This window comes from Nelumbo lutea, chromosome 8, assembly GCF_056320005.1.
Source record: "Nelumbo lutea isolate HS-2025 chromosome 8, American lotus-T2T, whole genome shotgun sequence".
NCBI classification, from domain to species: domain Eukaryota; kingdom Viridiplantae; phylum Streptophyta; class Magnoliopsida; order Proteales; family Nelumbonaceae; genus Nelumbo; species Nelumbo lutea.
This window is the reverse complement of record NC_142691.1, coordinates 38589926-38613404: the sequence shown is the minus strand read 5'-3', so window position 1 is coordinate 38613404 and position 23479 is coordinate 38589926. Positions and strand designations below refer to the sequence as shown.

The 23479-nt window shown below is 40.0% G+C and overlaps 1 protein-coding gene across 6 annotated transcripts in view; it reads right to left on the bottom strand.

Moving 5' to 3' along the window:
- Positions 1-8871: 8871 nt before the first annotated feature.
- Positions 8872-23479, bottom strand: part of LOC148843860 (uncharacterized) — a 30945-nt gene continuing 16337 nt past the window's right edge. For all 6 annotated transcript variants that reach the window (XM_088958998.1, XM_088959002.1, XM_088959003.1 and 3 more), the window contains 5 exons: positions 10445-11729; positions 10210-10260; positions 10035-10133; positions 9666-9824; positions 8872-9295 (listed from right to left, as the gene is read on the bottom strand). In XM_088958998.1, the coding sequence (XP_088815124.1) occupies positions 9164-9295; positions 9666-9824; positions 10035-10133; positions 10210-10260; positions 10445-11707 (1704 nt within the window). In that variant the 5' untranslated portion in view covers positions 11708-11729 and the 3' untranslated portion in view covers positions 8872-9163. The remainder of the gene's footprint in view (positions 9296-9665; positions 9825-10034; positions 10134-10209; positions 10261-10444; positions 11730-23479) is intronic.

Here is a 23479-nt window from a genome sequence, read left to right as displayed (position 1 = left end):
TCAGGCCAACCCAGGGAAAGAGCATTGGACCGTTGTGAAATGCATACTTAAGTACTTTCGAAGGACAAAAGAGTTTTGTTTAGTATTCGATGGTGCATCACTACAGATCCAGAGGTATACTGATGTCGAGTTCTGGTGCGTTTCCTCATTACTGAAGGACCCATCCTCATGTTAATGATGGAAGGCCTTTAGAGAGTTTATCATATGAATCTCTCTATCACAAGCACTCATATTAGCTGAAGGAAACAATCAATTACGCCCTAGTTTGATCTAGGTCAAACCAAAGTGGCTCCCACTGACTTTCATAAAGTCAAATTTTGGTGGGCCTAAATCGGCTAGGGTTCCGCACGTAACCTTATGATGAGGTGTGGGGCCCACCACTAAGGGAGGACATCCAATGACCAAAAGGGACACCATGGCAATGATGTGCATTCAGACATGGTGTGCGTAAGAGCCTCTGTCGATGAGCATGGACCAAGTACTTATGGCCCATGTACGTAAAACATCACATGCAAGGATAAATTGATCCAATCAATTAATTATCTGTAATGCCCATTTGAAGCCCTTTTTAAATCCATAATATTAACCATTAATATTACCTAGGTATATGGGCCGAATTATGGTTGATGGGTTCGGCCCATATAGCTTTATCCGTAGGAATGGGATTTTAGCAGTTTTAACCATTTAATATTGGGCCTTTACAGGTTGGGCCAAATTAACCATTTAATTAAATATCAATCCTCAGACCCATTAGTGGGAAAATTAGGGCTGACTTTCAGCCTTGATCGAACCCTAGATTCGGTCCAAACAATTTGAACAAATCTTGGTTCGAATGGGTCTAGGGTTTGATCTTTAATTAAATCTTTAATTCAAGAAAATTATCTGAAATTAAATACTGATAAAAGAAAAGAAATAATCAGTCTCATAGGGCTGTTTGCACACTCTTTCCTGCAAAACAGAGGTTAGATCACAGGTTGCAGTTCCATAAACTACAAATCACAGATTGCAGTTCTCCCATCTGCGAAATCTCCTTCTCTGCAAAATCTCCTCTGTGCCACCTTCTTCTATCCAAAATAAAAAAATAGAAATCCTAATTTCTATTAATAATTACATCAGATCGAATACCTATACATTCAGTCTAAAAATAACAAAAAAAAAAATTACAAACCAAATGTAACAAAATAATCCATAATCTGCGAAATCACAGGTTCCCTGCGCAAATCAAGATTTCGATCTCCTCTTGTACGAACAACCCATAAATCAAGAAAAACATAAAGAACAATTCTAAACAATAATCAAATTTATATAAAAATTAATTTCAGATTATTCGCCCATAATTTTGGGAACAAATTTCCCAAAACCCATATCTACGCAAATTGGGTAGAATGCCTTCTACCCATTTGTGCAGGTTCAGATCTAAAATAAATTGGTTCAAGATTTGAACCATGGCTCTAATACCACTGAAGGGATGAGAAATCCATCGTATGGATGCCCAAATCTTGCAGAATAAAGGGGTGAAGTTCAAAAAAATTTTCTCCCCCTTTCAATTGGGAATCCCATTCCCTTTTTAGAGAATCATATTTTAAAGGATCAATCTTGAACCACAAACTGAACCAGATCTGAACCAAAAGGAATAGGAGAAGATTATACCTGATACGGAGAAAAAGTATCACCCAACAAAGGTGTTCACACCCAAGGAAGGATCAAAAGACTGCTCCTAGTGAAATCTTTGAACTGGACCAGATTTTCAGTATTGCCTTGGACCTTAGAGGTTGATGGGAAAAACTGGAAAGTTACACCCGACCCTTAGACTCGATTATGATACTGCACTAGGTGTCAGATTGGGCTGTCTTTGATGTACCAATCAGTGAGATCTTTAGCGGGGGTCAAAACCTGGGTATGTTGGGACAGTCTGAGAATTCATCTGAGTGGGCGACCATAGTGACAAGATCAGTCCCTTTGTCGGACAAAGGTAATGATCGGGGATGCACTCTTTCTATTGGAAACCAAGACTGTCGGCAGCCGATTTTAATCGTTGAGATTTGTTTTGCAAAATATATTTTATATGAGATATAAAAGTATATATATTACGTTTGAAAATGGTTTTAATTCCCGGGATCCATGTGAGCAGAGAGTGCAACACTGTTCCTTGTAGCCGAGGGAGAGGTCCTCTCTTGTCTGGCAGTGTTTGATCATTATGGGCTGAGAGGTTGAGTGTAAGGCCATTTAGGGTTATACCTGATGGGCTAATCTTGCATCTGCCCACAGTCCCTGGGTTTTTATAAGATGGCTTGGCCCAGGGATCACTTAGTGCAAGTGTTGGGCCCATAGAGTCCATGTGATGGGCTCAAGGGGTTCACTGGGTTTTCTAGTGAATTCGGCTAGGCCTTATAACAGAGGCTGGGCCGAACCCATGTGGATGATGTGTACATCAATGCTTGGGTCCCACGCCATACAAAGAAGCCCAACTGGGCAACAGTTTGGAAGCCTATTGAGCACTTAATATATATTGGGCCTAAAGCCCATTTCGAACTGGGCTGATTTGATCAATCACTTAAAGGGGCGGATCTGAGATTAGGTGAAGCCAAAAGGATTGGGTCTTAACCCTATCCACTCATTGAGACCAAATTCAAATTAGGATTTGAATCTAGTAACCTCCTGATAAGATCAGGAGTGGGCTGATCTAATCTGCAGATAGGATTAAGAAGACTACTTATCCAAATACAGATTTGGATTAGGATAACTCCTAATGAGATTATGAGGTTTCTTAATCACTAAGAAAAGAGGGGAGAAACCCTAATTTGAATTACAAGATTCGAGCAATAAGGGAATTCGCAGATTAGACTGCATTCTTGAGATAGGATCTCAGAAACCCTACAGAAGAAAAGCAATTCGACATCTTCTTCTCTAGTCTTCTCCTCTTGCAGCCACCGCCATCTACTGCCAGTTCGAGTTATCTGTGAAGGAAGATCAAGAAAAGTTATTGATTGTGTGTGGTGCTCACTGCTTCCATCGACTTCTTCAGAAGAACCTGGTTTGTGGGACGAACACTGCTAGTTTTGTTCCATCATCACCGTGTCATCTTCAGTGGGAGCAGTTCTTGGGATTTTCTTTGGGCGTGAACACCGACGTTGGGAGATACTACTTCTCCGGATCAGGTATATCCCTTCCCTTCTCTTTTGGTTCAGAACTTCTTCGGTTTTGATTAAAGATAAATCCTGGAAAATTCAGGGAATATGATTCCCAAATGGAAGAATGGCAAGAAATTTTTGAAATTCGCCCACCCATTCCACAACCTTTTTGGCGTCCATATGATGGATCTTACCATTCTTTCAATCCATATATAAATATATTTTGCAAAACATATTTCAACGATTAAAAACGGCTACCGATAGTCTTGGTTTCCATCAGAGAGAGTGCATCCCCGATCATTACATTTGTCTAACAAAGGAGATGATCCTGTCACTATGATCACCCACTCAGATGAATTCTCGGACTGTCCCAACATACCCAGGTATTGACCCCCTCTAAGGATCTCACTGATTGGAATATCAAAGACAGCCCAATCCGACACAAAGTGCAGTATCATAATCGAGTCTAGGGGTCAGGTGTAACTTTCTAGTTTTTCCCATCAATCTCCAAAGTCCAAGGCAATACTGGAAATCTGGTCCGGTTCTGGGTTTCAAATAAACCTACACTGCATGTACCTCGGGTCTCACCCTGGCAGCTGAGACAGGCCACCCCAACACTTGATGGCACATCAGTGTCATCCTTGGTAGGATAAATCTCTCCAGACTTATCCAGCGACTGTGAACATTTTAAACTAACACGAGTCTCATATGTGTCCAATTTAAGGGTATTACACAGAAACACACCACAATAACATGAATCAAATATGTACTTTATTCATTTACAATAAATGTCATAATGTACATCATTCTGATTGGAGCTAAGGGCATACACTGTCTAACAATAGGTTCTTTTGGCAGGCCACTAGCCCCTCGACATGTGGCCGAGGGTGGAGCCAATTAGTGCGTCCGCAGGGCAGAAGTCGGTGCCTAGTGCAGGACCAATGGTGCATCCACATGCGGCGAGCTTGGATGGCCACCCGACTAGGGTCGTACCACATCCTAACCACGTGGTCCGCTGTCAGATGACCTCAAGTATAAATAGGGCATGCCACCCCCAAGGTAAGGGGTCTCTCTCTGGTCACCAAACTCTCCAAACTCTATTTCTAGCAACCTCGTCCGAGCCCCTCAGACCTTGACCGCCCTCACTAACTGAAGGGATGAGAGATCCATCATATGGATGGCTGAACCCTATAAGAAGGTTGGGCGAAATTTCAAAAATTTCTCTCTCTCTCTCATCTGGGAATCGCATTCCCTATTTTAGAAAACTACATTTTCAATGATCAATCTTAAACCAAACCGGACTAGATCTGAAACCAAAAATGGAGGAAAGGGATATACATGATACGGAGTAGCAGTAACTCCCAATGAAGGTGTTCATGCCCAAGGAGAAAAACCAAAACCTGCTTCCACTGAAGATGACACAGTGTGAGGTGAAGTTGGATCAACAAGACAGCTCTTCAGCAAGAACCGAATTCTTCAACAAGAATGGAGTAGAGGGTTGGTGAGCACAACTTCATATTGCTTCTTCTACGAAGAGCAATATCAAGAACAATTCTGATCACTCCCACAAGTGGATATCGAACTGGGTAAGGGCAGCAAGAACAGGGAAGAACTCTACAATTTGTTGTGTCTTGTTTGGTGTCTTTTGCATATTCACCATACTCTCTTATTTATAGCCTTAAAGTGACAACCTCCTAATCTGATTAGGAATTTCCTGATCCAAATCTTTATTTGGATCTGGACTCTTTAAGTGAGAAGGATAATCTTTTATTTTATTTACAATTTAAGATCAGTTTAATCCTAATCAAATTAGGAGTTTTCTAATCCAAATCTTTATTTGGATATGGACTCTTTAACTGGATAAGACTTATCCTCTTATCTATATCTGTTGATCCAAACCTAGATCCGCACCTATTTAATTAATCTAATTAACCCAGTTCGAAATTGGGCTTTAGGCCCATTAAGTTTATGTGCTCACTTAACCTCTTAACCTGCTGCCCAGTTGGCTCTCTTTGTATGGCATGGGACCCAAACATTGATCTACACATCAGACACATGGGTTCAGCCCAGCCTTTGTTACAAGGCCTGGCCGAATTCACTATAGGAGATAGTGAACCCTTGAGTCCATCTCTATGAACTCTTAATGGGCCCAACATTTACACTAAATGGTCCTTGGGTCCAGCCACCTTATGAAAACCCAAGAACTTTAGGCAAATGCAAGATTAGTCCATCAGGCATTACCCCCCAATGGTCTTACACTTAACCTCTCAGCCCATAATGATCAAACACTACCCGACAAGGGAGGACCTTTACCTCGGCTACAAGGTACAGTGTTGCACTCTCTACTCACATGGATCCCGGGAATTAAAACATTTTGTAAATATTTTGAAACCATAATATACATACATATATATAAGATATACATACATACATATATATATATATATGTATGTATATCTTAATATAAATATATTTTGCAAAAACATATTTGAACGGTTGAAATAAACTGTCGGCAGTTTATGTTTCCATCAGAGAGAGTGCATCCCCGATCATTCACTTTGTCCAACAAAGGGGTTGATCCTGTCACTATAATCACCCACTCGGATGAATTATTGGACTATCCCAACATTCCCAAGTTTTGACCCCCTCTAAGGATTTCACTGATTGGCATATCAAAGACTGTCCGATCTGACACCTAGTGCAGTACCATAATCGAGTCTAAGGGTCAGCTGTAACATTCCAGTTTTGCCCATCTATCTCCAAGGTCCAAGGCAATACTTGAATTTTGGTTCAGTTCAGGGTTTCAAAAAAACCTACAATGCATATACCTCCGGTCTCACCCTGGCAGTTGAGACAAGCCACCCCAACCAACTTGGCAGTACATCAGTGTCAACCTTGGTAGAATAAATCTCCCCAGATCTATCCAACGATTGTGAAGATTCTAAACTAACATGAGTCTCATAAGTGTCCAATTTAAGGGTATTACATAGAAAAACACCACAATGATATGAATCAGTTATGTACTTTATTCATTTACAATAAATGTCAAAAGATACATTAATTTGGTTGGAGTTAAGGGCATAACTGTCTAACACTAGCTTGACTGTCAGTGTCCCCACCTTGGGTTATCATCTGGGGCCTCTAGCATTCTCTTCCTTGCAGGTACTCACGGCCTTAGCCCACCTTGGGCAGGCTTCACTAGCCTTCGACCATAACCTACTCAAGTCCCCCTAGCCCTCGACTGCAGTTAGACCTGTTCATGGGCCGGGCCGGGCCGGGCTCGGGTCGGGCTTTCACTTGTCACTAATGAAAATATACTAGGCTCGAGCCCAAGCCCGGCCCTGGTAAAAAGCCCGAAACCCGAGCCCGAGCCCGAGCCCAAAGCCCGACCTAATTGAAAAAAAAAAAACAAATTTTCCTATTCAAATTAGAATTAAAAATTCAAATGCCATTTTTCTTTTCTATTTAAATGAACAATGGGCCTACAAGATGGTGTTTTTCCCTTTCTTTTATAGTTTAAAATACAATTTTACATTCCTAAATCAAAAAATATATTCAAATGGACATAATCATATAACTAATTTTAAGTTTAACATTAGGTCGGGCCGGGCTATTTTGACAAAACCCGAGCCCAGCTTGAATTTATTGCGGGCTGGGCTTTTTGGCCCGAATTTAAGCCCACAGGCCTATAAGCATGTTCAAGCCCATCCAGGGGTCGGGCCGGGCCAGACCGGCCCATGAACAGGTCTAACTGCGGTGTACTCTGAGCTCCTCTGGCCCTCAGCCTCAGCGTCCCTCGAATCCGTCCTCTAGCCATATCGTACATGGAGCAAAGCAAACTTACTGTATTATCCTCGGCCAATCTGAGTATCAACAGCTAAGTTAACGAATCATCTCTTTGATTTCTTCCTATTGATGTTCAGGATTGTCGATCTTCTCTACTCTCCGGAGGGCAACAACAACGTTTTCCAACTTGTTTTCAATGCGAGTAACCCAATCAATGAGGCTATGGACCGTGTCAACGAGGATCTCGACGCCGCTGCCATCGTCATATTCATAACGGAATTCCATGCCCTGGGAGTATTCTCCCATCGGTTCTTCAATGATGGGAGAGAGATTGGTTTCTATTGAGGTTATCGTTTTCCTGGATGCCATTTTTGTGATCAAACACAGAACCATCGTTTTCCTGTATGCCATCTTCTATTTTTATAAAGTTCTTATTCGGTCATCTTATCCAACAACTATTCTTACGAGTTTGGGATCACATCGATTTGCTACCTTTTATACCTCCTAAGGGGATTAACATTTACTACCATGTCGAGGTGGGGGTTTTTCACCACGTGTTCTCAAAGGAACTATAGTACTTAGGGTATTCCCTTTCTCAACACGCGTCCTTTGAGTGTTAGTTACCGATTCATCGTCCCTACTTTCATTGTCCTATTTCTCAAACCATTGTGCCCTTGGCTTTGCCGTGACATGCTTTTGGGGTCCCAGTCGCTCTGTTTGTGTACATTGTTTGGCACGTTCTTAAGGCAATTCTGACAATTTAGCGGATATGGATTTAAATAGAATGGATTAGTAAAACAGAATTCATGTAACCGACCTAATATAAAATTACAGAAATGTATTTATTATTTATTAATTATTATTTAATGATCTAATAACTCTTATTTATTACTTGTTAATCATTTTTTCAGAATTCTTAAACTTAAAATCAAAACTCAAAAGAAAAACTTCAAACGTCAAAACCCATAAACCTTTAAGATTATAAAACTACTGTTATCATTAGATGCCATTTTGCAAAAAAATATCTTCACCCCAACTTACCCCAGCCGCAAGTCATAACCACGACCCACTTCCCTCAAATTCAAAAATACCTCAACCTTGACCTTCGAAGTTGAAAGGAACCCGGGCCTCCGCCTTTCAGCCCTCTATCTCTAACCAACTTCACCTACTGTGATGCTGATGTGCTGCATCCCACCTCCCACAAATTAGGGCGACCATGATAGAGATAGAATTCAGGAACTGGCACGGGACAGTCCCACTCCTCCCTCTGTTCACTAGAATTGCAGCAGATCCCCAGACAGGTTAAATCTTCTCCTTTGTTTCTAGGACAAAATAAGTTTATTATTGGAAAAAAAATATGAGATTGGATCCCCATCAGAGACGGGTATGGGAGATAATTTTTCTGTCAAGGACCGGCCTGAGATGGTCATTCAGCAACATGGGACGGGGGGGAGGAAGTTCACATCTGCGCCCCACAGGCACCCCACAGCACATCCAAACTGTGTATTGGGAACATCTCCCGACTCAAGTGCATGCAGGGTAGGGTGCAGATGTGAATTCGGAGTGGTCTCCACCCAAACCCGACCCGTTACCATTCCTACCTGGTTCAAGTTTGCACGCATGAAACATAGAGATATTTTTACCCCGGTACTAGTGAAAATTTGCAACACTGGTTCTTTCACATCACTAACCACTGCAAATTTTGCACTCCTGGTTAAAACAAGATAAAAGTCTGTCACCATTAATTAGATTTTTAATTTTTGAAAGCCATAAAGGCCGACTCCATTCAACACAAAGGATTACAAGGATTTTTCCACATCAACTATATAACCGATACATTAGGGGGTTCAACTTTATTAATTAGAAATGAATCAATGATCTTATCATAGCAATAGTTAAAAATGTGAAGCGGAAGTGTATACGATTTTAAAACCCACAGAAAATTGCAGCAAGATTTTTAAAATCAATGATCATAATTTATCAACAGTGAAAAGTTGTAAGGAAATGCAAACTTTTCAGGAACATTCTTACATTCTTACTGAATTTGATATCTGGATGGTTTTCCCACTTTTGAGCCAGGACCAAATGGCATACAAGGTTCTCAAAGCTGTGGTTTATTTGGTGATGATGAAAGAGAATTATAATATGTACAAATTGAAGAAGTAGAATAGAAAGAGAAACGAAGGCTGTGCACAAGATTTGTACAAAAGGGGATGTTGGCCACAGGATCAATTATTGCAAGGGAATTAGGAGGGTGCTGCCGGAGCCTTGCAGATAGGGCACCAATTTTTCTGTCGCAACCACTGGTGGATGCATACCACGTGATACCAATGTTCACAACCTAGCTTCCCCACCTCATCTCTCATAACATATTCTTCCTGCAACCATCAAATGCTCCAAATGTTAGTATGGTCTTCTCTATAACATATGGCATACATTTCAGTAAAGGCACTGAGAACCACCATAATGAAGTTAACAGACAAGTTGAGTAGCACAGGCAAGGGCTGAGAGACTGGACAGAGAGGAGAGAAGAAAATGGACTAAAATTTTGGAATGGTCATGTTAATGTAAAACATAGGCAAGTATCGGCATTCCAAGTTATGGTACGATGATAAACATCTAGTCAAAGATCTGAGCATCTTTATCTTTAGTCCCGCTGTGACAAGAATTCTCTCTCTCTCTCACTAAGAAGTTGGTATTATCCCATCGTGCATCATATCATCGGAGTTCAATGGTAACAAGGAATACCTGACAAATACTACATTTAATATCATCATCTGCAATGCCCATACTCCCTGCACCTGGAACTGCAGGCTCATAGAAGCTTCTCTTAAGGCATTTTGACAATTCTTCTTCTGTAAGAGCTGTACTGACTGTTCCCATCTTCTCTTCTAGAGCTAACAACTCCTGTTAAGAAAGTCAATGCTAATGATGAATTAGTGTGAACAGAACCTGGTGATTTCAAAATTCAAGCACTGGAAATCTCAATTTGTGCCTACATTATATTTTATTATTTCTAACATGACATTAATGAACAAGATATTGAGCAATCCATTATACATTGGTCACTCAAGAAACAAAAGGCAGAAAGAAGATTTTCGAAAAGGAATAGCAAACCTCATATGACATGTTATCTATATCCAGTCTCATATCTCTATGCTGATCATGGAAGCCAAGGCCACCCAGGTATAAATTTGTCTCCAGGATCAACAATTGCTACATGAGATGAAAAAGAAAAAATTTTCAGTGAAAATTTATCAAAATGAAAAATTCAAGCATAAAGATGAACAACCTCATATGTTAGCTCCTCATCTTGTTCAATCCTCTCAAGTGCCAGCAATACCTGCAGAATGTCCAAATCATTTTAGTTTGGAACACCTCATTCCAGCCATAATTTTCCAGTTGAAGTCTAAGAAGTGAACTATTCACAAACAAGTAACAAGTATCTTAAACAAATTATAAATACAGTATAACAAAATGCTCATAAATGCTTTAACATGCTCTAAATATTCCATGAACATTGATACCTCCGCAATTCCATCCATGTTGAACCATCTCAAACCATCCTGATCCAAAGAAAAACCACGGAAAGCCCGGGCATTACCATCATCTGGATGAGAAATCTGTCTACCGTGTATGTTCTCACTGCTGATACCTGATCGCCCATTAGTACTCTGGCAAATGGAAGGAAGTTCTGCTTGGGATTGTTGTGGTGAATGAGTGATCCCACTGATTGGCATTTCAATTTGCGGTGACTGTGATATCACAATGGAATGATCAGGCAGGGATAATCTATTTCTACTGCCATGTTCAGAGAGCCTTGGCCTATTCTCACCACTGGTTGTCCTTCGGGCTCTAACTGATGCAACACTATCCCTGCTCAGGTGCAAATTTCTACTCCTCCTTGAAGCTTGTTGAGAAGGACGTTCAGAAAGAGAGAGGCTAGGACTGGACAAGGAATTCTTCTGAAAGCTTGTATTTACTCCAGTTGATGACCCCCTCACATTCTTACCTCTAGCAGCAGAACTCTCCCCATCAGTGTTTCTCTTTTTTACTGAACCAGGCCTACTTCGGTTCAGGTCTGAAGAAGAACCTGATGGGAGGATAGCAGATACAGATGTGCATCCTAGGTTTCTGAGTTCATATCTACTTTGGTTAGAACATTGACCATGGGAAACAGGTTTTGCAAATTTGCTTGTATTTCTAGAATTAACAGCACGCTGAACAGAGGGACCCAAAGAAGAATCCAGATTGCTTGAACCAGATTGTCGATGAGTTTGCTTTTGAAATATTGGATTTGATGCTATACTACAGTTTCTCCCTTCCTCTAGTACATCTGCAGAAATGCCAGTGGGAACTCCAGATTCTGCATCCTCAGGTTCAAGAAGCCCAGTTTGATCCTCTGAAGTTGAAGGGATGGATTCAGATGCTTTCACTTCTACCAGCTCACTAGTAGTTTCATCAAGAACTGTTTCTTTATGAGAAGAAAGTTTCTTGGGTTCCTGGTGAGACTTTCTAGGGCCACTAACAACAGTAGAGAGTGTCTTAGAGGAGCTTCCCACTAATGTCTTGCCACTTGCAGAACGGAGTGAGTGCCTTGAATATTTAGGCATATCAGAACTGCCAATTTGGCTGCCTTTTATGGATTCAAGTCTGCTGCTGCACCCTAGTCGATTGCAGTACTGAACATTTCGACTTTCATGGTTTGATGCATCTCTAAAAGTGATGCCAGACCCTCTTCTCGAAATACCAGGCCCACTAACAGGTTTTTTTCCAGTGTATTCATCCATTTGAAATGCAACTTGTTAACTTCTGCAACAATGATATAAAACAATGTACCACTCAGTACTAAAATCATTGTCATGATCCATTGAACAAAATATAGTTAATAAGGTAAAAGGAAAAAAATAACATCAAAGGTACAACAAATAAGAAGTTGCCAAAACCATAAATGGAAGCAAGGGATAGACATAAATGTTAGATGTGGATCTCTTAATGACAAACCATAGTAACTAGTAAGCAACATGTCAGAAAGAAACATCTTAAAATAAAATAGTGTGTAAAGGTCAATTTCAGAATGATGAATTTTGGAAGTACTTGACAAAAAGCAGGACAAAAATACCGAAACAGTAGAACTATACATCATCATGAATTTGTGTTGGAGAATACCAAAATATCCAGACATTAAGATGAGATGTGAACCTCATGGAAGCCACACCATGAACAAAAATCAAGAGTGCAAAGAAACTAATTTCTTAAAACAATAGCTTCTGGAAGCAATACTTGACAAAAGCAGGATGAAAAGGTTAATAAGTGAATGATCTTTAGATTTGTATTGGAAGAGAACTCATAAACTTCCTGAATGATGAAAAGAAATATATCAATATACTCCTAAAACACAATACTATACAAAATGCTGAATACAGATATAGAAAAGAAACTCTGACATGTTCATATGGTTTTCTCTTAGTACCATGAGATATTTTTCAATGAGTGCATGCAAGAATACAGAATTACAGATACAGAAAACAATATACATTTTTTACCCATAACAGTCAAAATTCATAAGTATATAAAAAAATGCTGTACAAATGAGATAAGCCCAGGTTCCCTTTCATTGGCCCAACCCCTGCTGTCCATCCTTTTCCTATCTCATATTACAAATTTGGACCACTACCTACCATCTGTCTTGCAAGTGTATCATCCATGATATGATCTTTGAGATCCACTTGTAACTGATCCCCAATTCTTCAACCATCTTTTTTATGTTGGGGATTTTTTTGGTAATAAATAAAAAATTATTAATCAAAAAATAAAAGAGAACACCCAAGAGGTGATGAGGAATCACCACAAATAATAAACCAAAAAAACAAGGTTTTCATCTCCCAAGTTCTAGACCAAATAAGCCCAAAAATTACAACCAAAATCTTCCTTTGTGATCCCCCTCAAATTCTGGTAGAACCAAAATCTGGTCCCTAAATCCCTTTCTGCTCAAGAAAGACAACTTGTTCCCAACATTTTGACCGGTCTTCAAAGATTCTTCTGCTTCTTTCTAGCAAAAGGGATGAAACTCCACACAATCTTTGCCCTTCTATTCCCCTTCAAACAGGCCAACAACCAAAAAATTTCTTTAAGCGCCATTGGATTCCACATATCATGGCTAAAAGGTTAAAATAGTACCCCGAGAAATATTTTGAAAACAGCATCTAAAAAACAAGTGCATCACAGTCTCCTCTTCAGCCAGACAAATATAACACCTCCCCGCCATCTGTATTTCCCTACTTTTAATATGGTCTTGAGTAAAAATGCTGTCTAAAGACACCAACTATGCAAAAGCTTCCACTCTTTGAGGTACAGGATTCCCCCCTCCCCCCCCAAACCCCCAGAATGCCCTTAACATCCAATTTCTCCACCTGACTACTCATCAAAGCATTATAAAAAGATTTTACTGAGAAAACACCATTCCTATGGGTTTCCACTGATTGTAATTTTGTCAATAGTTCCACACTCAATCTCCCAATCAAAAAGGAGTCTTCTGAATCTATAAGATTAGACCACTCTTCCTAGGTTCAGGTTATAGCATTCAGCAACGGATGCACATTTTGCCTACTGACTACTGAGCATGTAAAATCTTATGTTCATTTCATCTCCCACCTTAAAATAGATCAAAAATACTGATTGGAAGCTCGTGATTTCATTTCTATACTGGCATGCCCATTGTCCTTTGTAAGCCATGGGAATCTCCTTCCACTAATAAATTCCTGAAGTTTTAGACTTTTAGACAGCTTCAAGCCCTGTTGAACTGCCAAAAGTGCTGCCTTTATGGAGTCACCATGCCCAATGGTTTAGAAAACGCTGCCAAGATATGTCCATTGTTTCTAGAAAAACATCCCATCTTGATTCCCATGTTACCTATGCCACAGCCATTAAATTCATTTTGGTTAGATTGAAAGGCAGTGGTGTCCATAATAAGTTTGATGCTCTCCTAGGGAGCGAGGAGTTGACCACAGTTTGCCAATTCTAGATGATGTCAAGAGTGATAAAAGCAGAGAAGGCATCCAATACCTTTGCCCAATCTTATGACTTAACAGAAATGTTTTCTACGATAGCTTCCTTTGATTGTAGCTTCTCTTTGAAAGTCCTAGTGTTCCCACTTGCACAAAAGAATAGCAGTTGTAGTACATCTCCAAAACCACTTACCCCTCTTCTGTCAGATCATGAATATCAATACAACACAGGTGCCTTGCACATTTATGACAAATAAATGGGACTTCTTTGTTACCTAGGCATGCCAGGAAATAAATCAAGTTTGAATGCATCATAAGGTTCTCACACATGGCCAAGAGAACCATTTCCAACATGCCATTCATATTCCTCCGTAGGAAAAGTAAAAACCAAATATTTGAAATCATTCTCATCACTATAAATTACTAAGATGGAAATATGTGCATTATGCAGAAAACAGAATTGGATGCTAGTAAATCTTTCAGTAGTAGTATCATTGAATGAACACTTCTACCAGTAATGATTTACTCCATGTGGATTGGTTTTTTTTCTAAGGGATAAGGCAGATTTTGGCATATTTTTTAACTAAGAATCTACCCAAGGAATAAAGAATAATGGAAAGGAAACACTATCTTTTCTCTATTGTTAACCTGGTGGATGAATTATTGAACCCTATCCTCAATTTGGCTGATCAGAGGGAATGCCATTATTCATTCTTACCTGCCTGCTTGTGAAGGTACTTCCCTCTAAGGCAGAACATCCTCTACCAATACAGTTTGACATCACACAGCTTTGGCAGAACACTTTAGCTCCATTCATTTTTGGGACAAGAGTGCTCAATCAGTGAGCTATTACACACTGTATCAAGGGTGGATACTTCTAGGCAAACCTCAAGAGTTTCTCTACACCTTTACCCTCTTTATCACTGAGCAATTCTTTAGGGTCCTTATCTAGTGATCCTGGTTGTTCCCCTTTCAAATATGAAGCTTACCTCCTATTGTCCCACTGGCTGGCCATGACCCTTATTATTTTGGGGTTGTATCTAGTATTCAGGATTTTCCTCAAATTGGCACTCCCATGGCCCACACCAAAACAGTTTAGGGGCTCCAGGGTGGGGAGGGGCAGTAAAGTGGTTTCTCATCTACAATTTGCAGATAACATTATCGCCCTGTGTGAGTTTAGAGGTGAGGAGGATCAGTGATTTAAAAGGTGCATTTTAGGGTATGTGCCTCGCTTAGGTCCTAGACGCGTCCCTTTCAAAAGGCGCATGCCTGGTGCGCCTTGCGCCTCAGCCCAGGCATGCACCTTTTGAAAATTTAACACTTTTTTGCTTTTTTTGAACATAGCGACTGGCCCCTCAAGGCAAACCCAAACAAGTCCATGTTAGGTGTTAAATTCTTAGTTCTCACACAAAAAATAATGAATTTATAATTTTAATTGTTTTTTAAGAAAATATTTTATTAAAAAGAATGAGTGAACCCCCTATTTTCTGATGTTGTTCATTCATTCATCCTGATAAAATATTTTCCTAAAAAGCAATTAAAATTATAAATTCATTATATTTTGTGTGAGAACTAAGAATTTAACACCTAACATGGACTTCTTTGGTCTTGCCTCGAGGGGTGTGGCACAAAGGCGGCTCGTAGAATCAAGAATGTAATATGTTTTACATTACGTTAGCTACTTGAAGTAATGCAATTGAGTGAAAGAAGAGATTAGAGGTTTTACATGCTTGAAAATGTTTTATATGTTTGATTTTATTTTTAAATTCTCATTTGAATATGATTTACATCATATGTTTATGTATTTTAATTTTAGATAATAGTTATTTTAAAACATTTACTTAAAATTTAAGTTTATATTTTTTATTAATATTATGTTTAATATTTTTGCTTTTTTTTATTTTTTTCGCATTTTTTTGAATTTTCTGACTTTTTTTATTTTTTAGCTTTTTTTTTGTATTTTTGCGACTTGCTTCAAAAAGGCACGCACCTCGCCTTGCGCCTTAGGCGCAAATTGACCTCTGCGCCTTTTTTGAGCCTTGCGCTCTTAAAACACTAAGGAGGATACAAGTAACTAGAAGATCATCTTAAAGACCATGGAAAAGGTTTCAAGCTTAAAGTTAACTTGTCCAAGTATAACTAGTATTAACATGGAGTAAGGAGAGGTGGACAACTATGCTAGAATTATGAAGGCCTTAATACTCAAGACATATCTTAAACTTAGCATCTTTTATGAGATGACATGAGGCCCTTGGCAAACCATCTCATCAACTCAAATAGAACCAGACAATCCCCAACAATCATCACCTCTCATATCCAAGGGATAAAATTTTACCCCTTGGAAGATGTTAGGTGCACAACTTCTGGTATCACCACCATTCATTAGCCTAGAAAAGCCAGGACCAAACCAACAACACTACTTCCAAAGGATTCTTCAAAACCATACCAATAAGACACTCTATTAGCACAAAGATCAATGGTTAGCTGAGTTCAGTAAGTGTTCCCTTCAAGATCAAGAAGTTTCTCCTTTGAAATGCTTGAAAGCACCTTCACAAGAATACACTTCCACAAGATCCTTCTTTTGATGAAAGGAAAAGTTCCAACTTTAATGAAGATCGAGCATGATATACTCGAGGCAAATCTAATAGTTCCTTCTCAGCATACATATCCAATAGAGATTAAAGAGGCAAAAAAAAAATTCTTGATTGTAGAAGCAAAATCAACACAAATCAAAATGTCTTTGAGAAAATTCTCTGTTTGCTGAAAATAAGGGACATGATGCATAACTAGAAATCTTCCAAGTTTCTGGCCTCCTCTTTATATACTACAAGTCTTGATCTCTTTTTACCAGTATTATGAATCTTGATCTAGGGCTTCCTGCCAAAAGAATGCCCTAGCTTTCATGAGAGTCTGTGACAACTCTGTGAAGAATGACAAGCAAATCACATGAAACACTAAAACGTTGAAAAAATGACAAAACATGAGAGGGAACTCTAGCATGGATCGCATACCTTCATGAGCTATGAGAAAATCTTTCAGGTAAGCAACCAAGTAAATCACATCATTATACCCATGATCTCTCAACCCTTTGTGAAAACCAAGATTCTAGGAGAAACCCGATTGAAGCCATGGTTAAAAATGTCCCTAAATTCCCTAATATATCCACAACATATTTCCACTTTCATTGGTAGCAACACAAAATTTTACCAGAATCAACATATTCCCCAGTGAACACTACCAGCACTATGGATTACAAGAGATAGTTTCTATTTCCATTTCCACTTCCATGGGTAGCAACATGAAATTTTACTAGAATCGACATATTCCCCAGTAAACACTACCAGCACTATACGGAGTAGAAGAGATAATATTATAACATAAATTGGGGACAATATTGTAGATATGTGGAGTAACAATGTTATCATCCACCAAACTTACATGATTACCAATTTGAGCTAGCTCATATTCATTTCTATTTTCAAATACTAAATTAAATATCAATTTTTTTTATGTAATAGATTATTTGATTGATCTATTACAACCATTTGCATTTTCTATGAGTTCAAATTTTGCTTTAACTCATTCTATCATGAAGTTTTGAATCTTAAGGTTTACAAGACAACTTCAAAACGTGTTATGCTTTTTTTTAAATCTTAAGTTTTGTCTATAACTTTAGTTTCTTAGCATTGTTTAATGATTTGGAACAAGATAATAATTTAAAAAGGTCTGTCTGCTTTTTTTATCATTTCCATAAAATATCATTCTATATTTTTGCATATTTTACAATGTTTCCACCATATACGTAATTTACAATATTTCCATGTGATATTTCCAACAATGTTTAAAAACGCGGTGGCGTGATGCAAGGCGTTCCACTACCTAGAGGCGTGAGGCGTAGTTCAGAACGTAAGAGGCGTAAGCCTCCTTAAGAGGAGGGGCGATGAGGAAGAGAAATCTTATTTTTCTTTATTTTTAATAAAAATATTTTATATATTAAGAAAAATGAAGAGGCATAGCACTAGTTGTAAAGGGGGGTTCTTGTCAACTAGTGTTATGCATCTTCATTTTTCTTAGTATAAAAGATTTTTATTAAAAATAAAGAAAAACGAGATTTTTCTTCCTCTTCTTCCTCCTCATCCCCCCCCCCCTTGTGTTTAGGAGGCTTATGCCTCTTATGTTCTGAACTATGCCTCACGCTTTTAGGTAGTAGAATGTTTCATGTCATGCCTCAACATTTTAAAACATTGCCTAGAACTGCTTCAAATCATTGCCCAATCAAATTTTCCCTAAAGAGAGTGGAAGGAGGACCATCCCCTTTTCGGTTTGAGAACATGTGGCTTCTGCATCCTGACTTCAAGACAAAAGTAAAAGAATGGTGGGAGGAAGATCAGGTGGAGTTTAGGAGGAAGGGCTAAAGATTTTATAAGAAACTTTAGCGGTTGAAAAGTAGAATTAACGAGTGGAATATGGAGGTGTTTGGGTTTCTTGAAGATAGAAGAAAGGCTTACATTTCACATAGAATTGAGGAGTTAGATGGGCTTGAAGGGGATAAGACATTAAGGGTGGAAGAGAGAGCTGAAAGGCGGTGGTTAAAGCAAGAGTTTGAAGATATCCTGAAAAAAAGAGGAGATAAGTTAGAGATAAAAATATAGATGTCAATGGTTAAGAGAAGGTGATGGTCACACAAGCTTTTTGCACTTGGTACCAAATGGAAGGAAAAGAAGGAATATTGTCTCTCATCTAGAATGGAATGGGCAATCAATAACAAAGGAGGAGGATATTGCACAAGCCTTTGTGGATCATTTCAAAGGTATCTTTGCTGGACAGAGGAGACCTAGAGAATCTCTAGAAAACTTGAATTAAAGGAGAGGTTCTAGGGATCTGATGGAAGCCTTAGAGAAGAATTTTGATATTCAAGAGATTAAGGAAGTGTTAGGGACTGCCTGACTCAGGGACTCTTTCGAGGGAGCCTACCTCCTGAATGAGAGAGAGAAAGAAAGAGAAAGAGAGAGAGAGAGAGAGATTGTATTCCCAAATCGATAATCCCCTCCTAGCTTCCTTTCCTTATTTATATACTGCTATTACAATTCTGTTATACCCGACTCTCCACTTGTCCAGTTTGTTAATTAGTTTGTTCTAGTGATTGGTTGTTAGTTACATTCTTTAAAGGTTGGCGTGCCTTTTTCTTATACACTTGTATTCCCTTTATTTGTGTCTCAACAGTCCCTCCTCCCTTGAAAGCGACCTTGCCCTCAAGGTCAAGATGTGGAAATCTATTCTGTAAATCCAAGTAAAGTTCCCAAGTTGCATCCTCAATTGGGAGACCTGACCATACCACCAATACCTCTGGTTCGATGCGATTCCCTTTGCATATCCACCTGAAATCTGTTCCTTAGGTTCTTGGAAGATCACTAAGAACTTCTAAAGTAGCTGCTGTAGTTGTATGCGGCCTTCTTCGGATCTGCTTCCTTGGGCTAGAATGGAGCCGTTCCCGTGGGAGTCTATCTGCATTAAAACGATGTGGGTTGGGTCTACTGCTTATTTCTTTAGGGAGGCGAGACTAATAGGTCCTAGACCCTTGGACAGCCGCCCTTGAATATGCACCTATGAGCTGCCCACTTGAAAATCCATGGTGAGACGTGCCCAATCACATATCACGGGCCCTAGTTGCCTTAACCATTGGACTCCGAGAACTACATCTGCTCTACTGATTTCCAGGGGGTGCAGATCTACCTCGAACTCATGTCCTTGTATCTTCATCTTTAATTCTGTGCATGTAAGCTACGTGCACCCGGAAGGTTGTACATGGTTGGACCGGAATCCCTAGTTGTCTGACCAATGTTTGGGTAATGAAATTGAGAGAGTTTCCACTGTCTATCAGAATTGACACATGGCACCCTTGTACCAGTCCGGTTACTCTCATAGTTTGAGAAGAAGCAAGACCGGTCAAGGCTTGCAGGGATACTTTCGGGTATTCCTTTGTCCATTGCCCCCATTCTTGGTGGTCCATTGGCTCTTCGATGTCTGTTGATTGCTCGACATATTCGGTTTCAGGTTGAAGGAAGAAAACTTGAGGGATCTTACAGTGATGGCCCGGCCCGAATTTGTCTCCACATGCATAACAAAGGCCCTTTTCCTGTCGGGCTTGCATCTCAGCCCAGGTTAACCTCTTGGCTGAGCCGGGCCTGAATCAGAGTTGGCGTCCTTGCCTGTGATTCCTACTCCTGATTTGGGCTTCAGTTTATCCAAGATACCTAGTTCTGGGTTTGGTATACCTGGTATGATCGCAGCTCCTAGAGGTTGATTAACCCTTCTTGCCTGATTCAGTTTGTCTTCATGTAGTCGAGCTAATGTTGTTGCTTCAAGAACGGTGGTGGGCTGCATGGCTTTTACCTCCAACCGCAATTCTTCCCTGAGTCCACCAACAAAACTGCCGACAAGCGCGTTTTCTGGACAGCCTTGCACGCACATAGCTAATCTTTCGAACGCCATCTAATAATCTTGGACGGAGTTGGTCTATCGTAGCTTAGCGAGGCTTTCATCATAGTTCTCAAAGGCCGAGACTCCAAATCGCATGGTTAAGGCATCGGTGAACTTTGCCCATGTGGCTCTTGGGTGTCGTCACCGGTACCACTGGTACCAAACGATTGCCTCTCCTTCCAGGTGTGCAGAAGCTAATGGGACACGATCAGATCCCTGTGTGTCGTGGTAATCGAATTATCTCTCTATTTGTAGAAGCCAGGATGTGGAATCTCCCCCTGCGAAGATGGGAAACTCAATTCTTGTTGTTCTTGATCCGCTTCAATGACTGGTGTCATTGCGCTCTTCCTAATTCGACGCAAGTGGTGCCTATGCCAGTCATTCAAGCAAGGATGCGAAGCTTTCTTTGATTTCTTTGACATCTGCCGATATTTTTTGCATTTCTCCTTCCATGTTGTCGACTCTGTTCTTCATTGCGGATGACCTTGTGCTTGGCATCTTGGCTCTGATACCAACTTGTTAGGGACTACCTAACTCAGGGACTCTTTCGAGGGAACCTGCCTCCTGAATGAGAGAGAGAGATTGTATTCCCAAATCGATAATCCCCTCCTAGCTTCCTTTCCTTATTTATATACTGCTGTTACAATTTTGTTATACCCGTCTCTCCACTTGTCCAGTTTGTTAGTTTGTTTGTTCTAGTGGTTGGCTGTTAGTTACATTCTTTAAAGGCTGGCGTGGCCTTTTCTTGTACACTTGTATTCCCTTTATTTGTGTCTCAACGGGAAGTAGCCTTTTCTATGGAGAGGTCGAAACCCCTAGGCCCGGATGGTTTCACAATGGCTTTTTTTCAGGATTACTGGGAGGTAGTAGGTATTGACTTGATCGAAGTCTTTGCGGAATTCTTTGAAAGGGGTAAATTCAACTTAGGGGCAAATGCAACTTTTATTGCCTTGATACCTAAGAAAGCAAAAGCAAAACACCCAAAGGACTTTAGACCCATAAGCCTAGTGGGAAATATGTATAAAATTGTCTCCAAGGTGCTGGTTGAGAGGATCAAGAAAGTTCTTCCCTCTTTGATCTCTCAAAATCAAGGGACCTTTGTGTTCGGAAGACAAATAATTGACCAAATCCTCATTGCTAATGAATGTGTGGATTTCAAAAAAAAAAAAAGAGAGAAAAAAAGGCCTAATGTGTAAACTAGACTTGGAGAAAACATGTGATTTGGTGGACTGGGATTTCCTTCTAAAGGTGTGAAGGCTAAGAGGTTTTGGAGAGAGAGAGTGCAAATGGATAAAGGGTTATATTTTCTCCTGTTAGCTATCACTACTCCATTTTGGTCAATGGAGTAGCTAGGGATTTCTTTACGGCCAAAAGGGGTCTTAGACAAGGAGATGCCCTATCCCCCTTCCAATTTACTCTAGTAGCAGATGTGTTGAGTCGTTTGATCTCAAGGGTTGATGCAAATAACTCTCTTAGAAGTTGGAGAGTTGGGGGAAATAATGTGGTGGTCACTCATTTACAATTGCAGATGATATTATTAATTTTTGTGAAGGAGAAAGGGAGGAAATAATTGATCTCAAAAGGTTAGTAACGCACTTGGAAAGGATCTCCAATCTCTAGACGGAGGAAATAATTGGCTCAGAGAGACGGGACTCCCCTAGGTTATGTGAAAGTAGACTGAGAAGGGAGATGTAGATACAGGGTCGCTCCTAATAAGATCAGAAGGGGTTGTCAATCTAACCCAAACCACTTCTCTAGCTTGTCCAACCAAGGGGAACTCCTCGGCCTCATCTGTTTTGTCCCATCCCAAAGGCCATTGGTGTGCTACCTTGTCTGCTCTTCAACCAGGTATGTGTGTCCCTTTGGTTTATGGTACTGACCTGTGTGTTGAGCCTTTTGCAGATACCCCAGCTGCCCAGCATCCTTTCAAGAAGGGTGGTGACAAGTTAGAGGGTGGAAAGGAAGGTCCTGGAGAGTAAAATAAAGATATGGTGGGTTGTGTTGTTAGAAAAGGTGGGGAGGAGGAGATAAAAAGAATTTGGGGGTGGATTTGTTTGGATGTTGAGGAATGTAGAATTAGAGAGGGCTATGTGGAAGGGAGTTCGGGACTGGACTGGGCTAGGAAGGAGGTAGGGGTTGAAGAAGACAAAAAGGGGGAAGGGGTAGGGCTGAGGTAGATGAGTGACAAGAAATTGAAAGGGGGTGATTTAATGGGGGGAAGGAGGAGATAAAGAAATATTGTAGGAAAAATGAAAAAATGAAGGAAAATAAAAAGAAAAAAAGGTTCGAGGTGGAAAGGTTACTTTCGAATATCGAGGGGGATCTAGAGTTTAGTGGAAGGTGAGATAGGAGGAAGAAGTCTAGGTAAGGAAAGGAGGTTGGCAAAAGAAGGGTTATGGAAAAAGCATTGATGAAGATATTAGTAGAAGATCAAGACTGTAATCAGTCTTGAATCCTAATAGGTTTTAGGTTTACAAAACAGAAGAAAGGTGAGAGAAAGGAGAGAGAATAGAAGAGAAACAGGAGAACACAAGTGGTTGAAAGGAGGGATAGATTCTAACTGATCTGCCGCCGCCACTTTCTTATTATTTATAGGTTATGTTTAGCACATAATGGAAATGACACATCTGCCCTTAGTACTTACATAATAAATAAAGTAAATAAAAGCTGAAATAAATAACAATTGAATTAACAAACTGACTCAAACTGACACTACTATAACTGGAACAAATAACTACACATGTTGTCCTATGAACACAGTGGAGACCACTGTAGTGGGTCCCACATCAGTGTTCTCTACACTCCCCCTCAAGTTGGGAGTAGATATCTATCATTCCCAACTTGGATAGGTCTGTCTCTAACTTCTTCCTTGGTACAGCCTCGGTGAGGATATCCGCGAGCTACATATTAGATGTGATGTTCGGAAGACACTTCTTGTGATAGGACCCTTTCTCGCACAAAATGTCGATCAACTTCGATATGTTTAGTTCTGTCATGTTGCACTAGGTTGTGGGCTATATTAATAGCTGCCTGATTATCATAATACAGCATTAAGGGCTTTTCATAGTCAATACC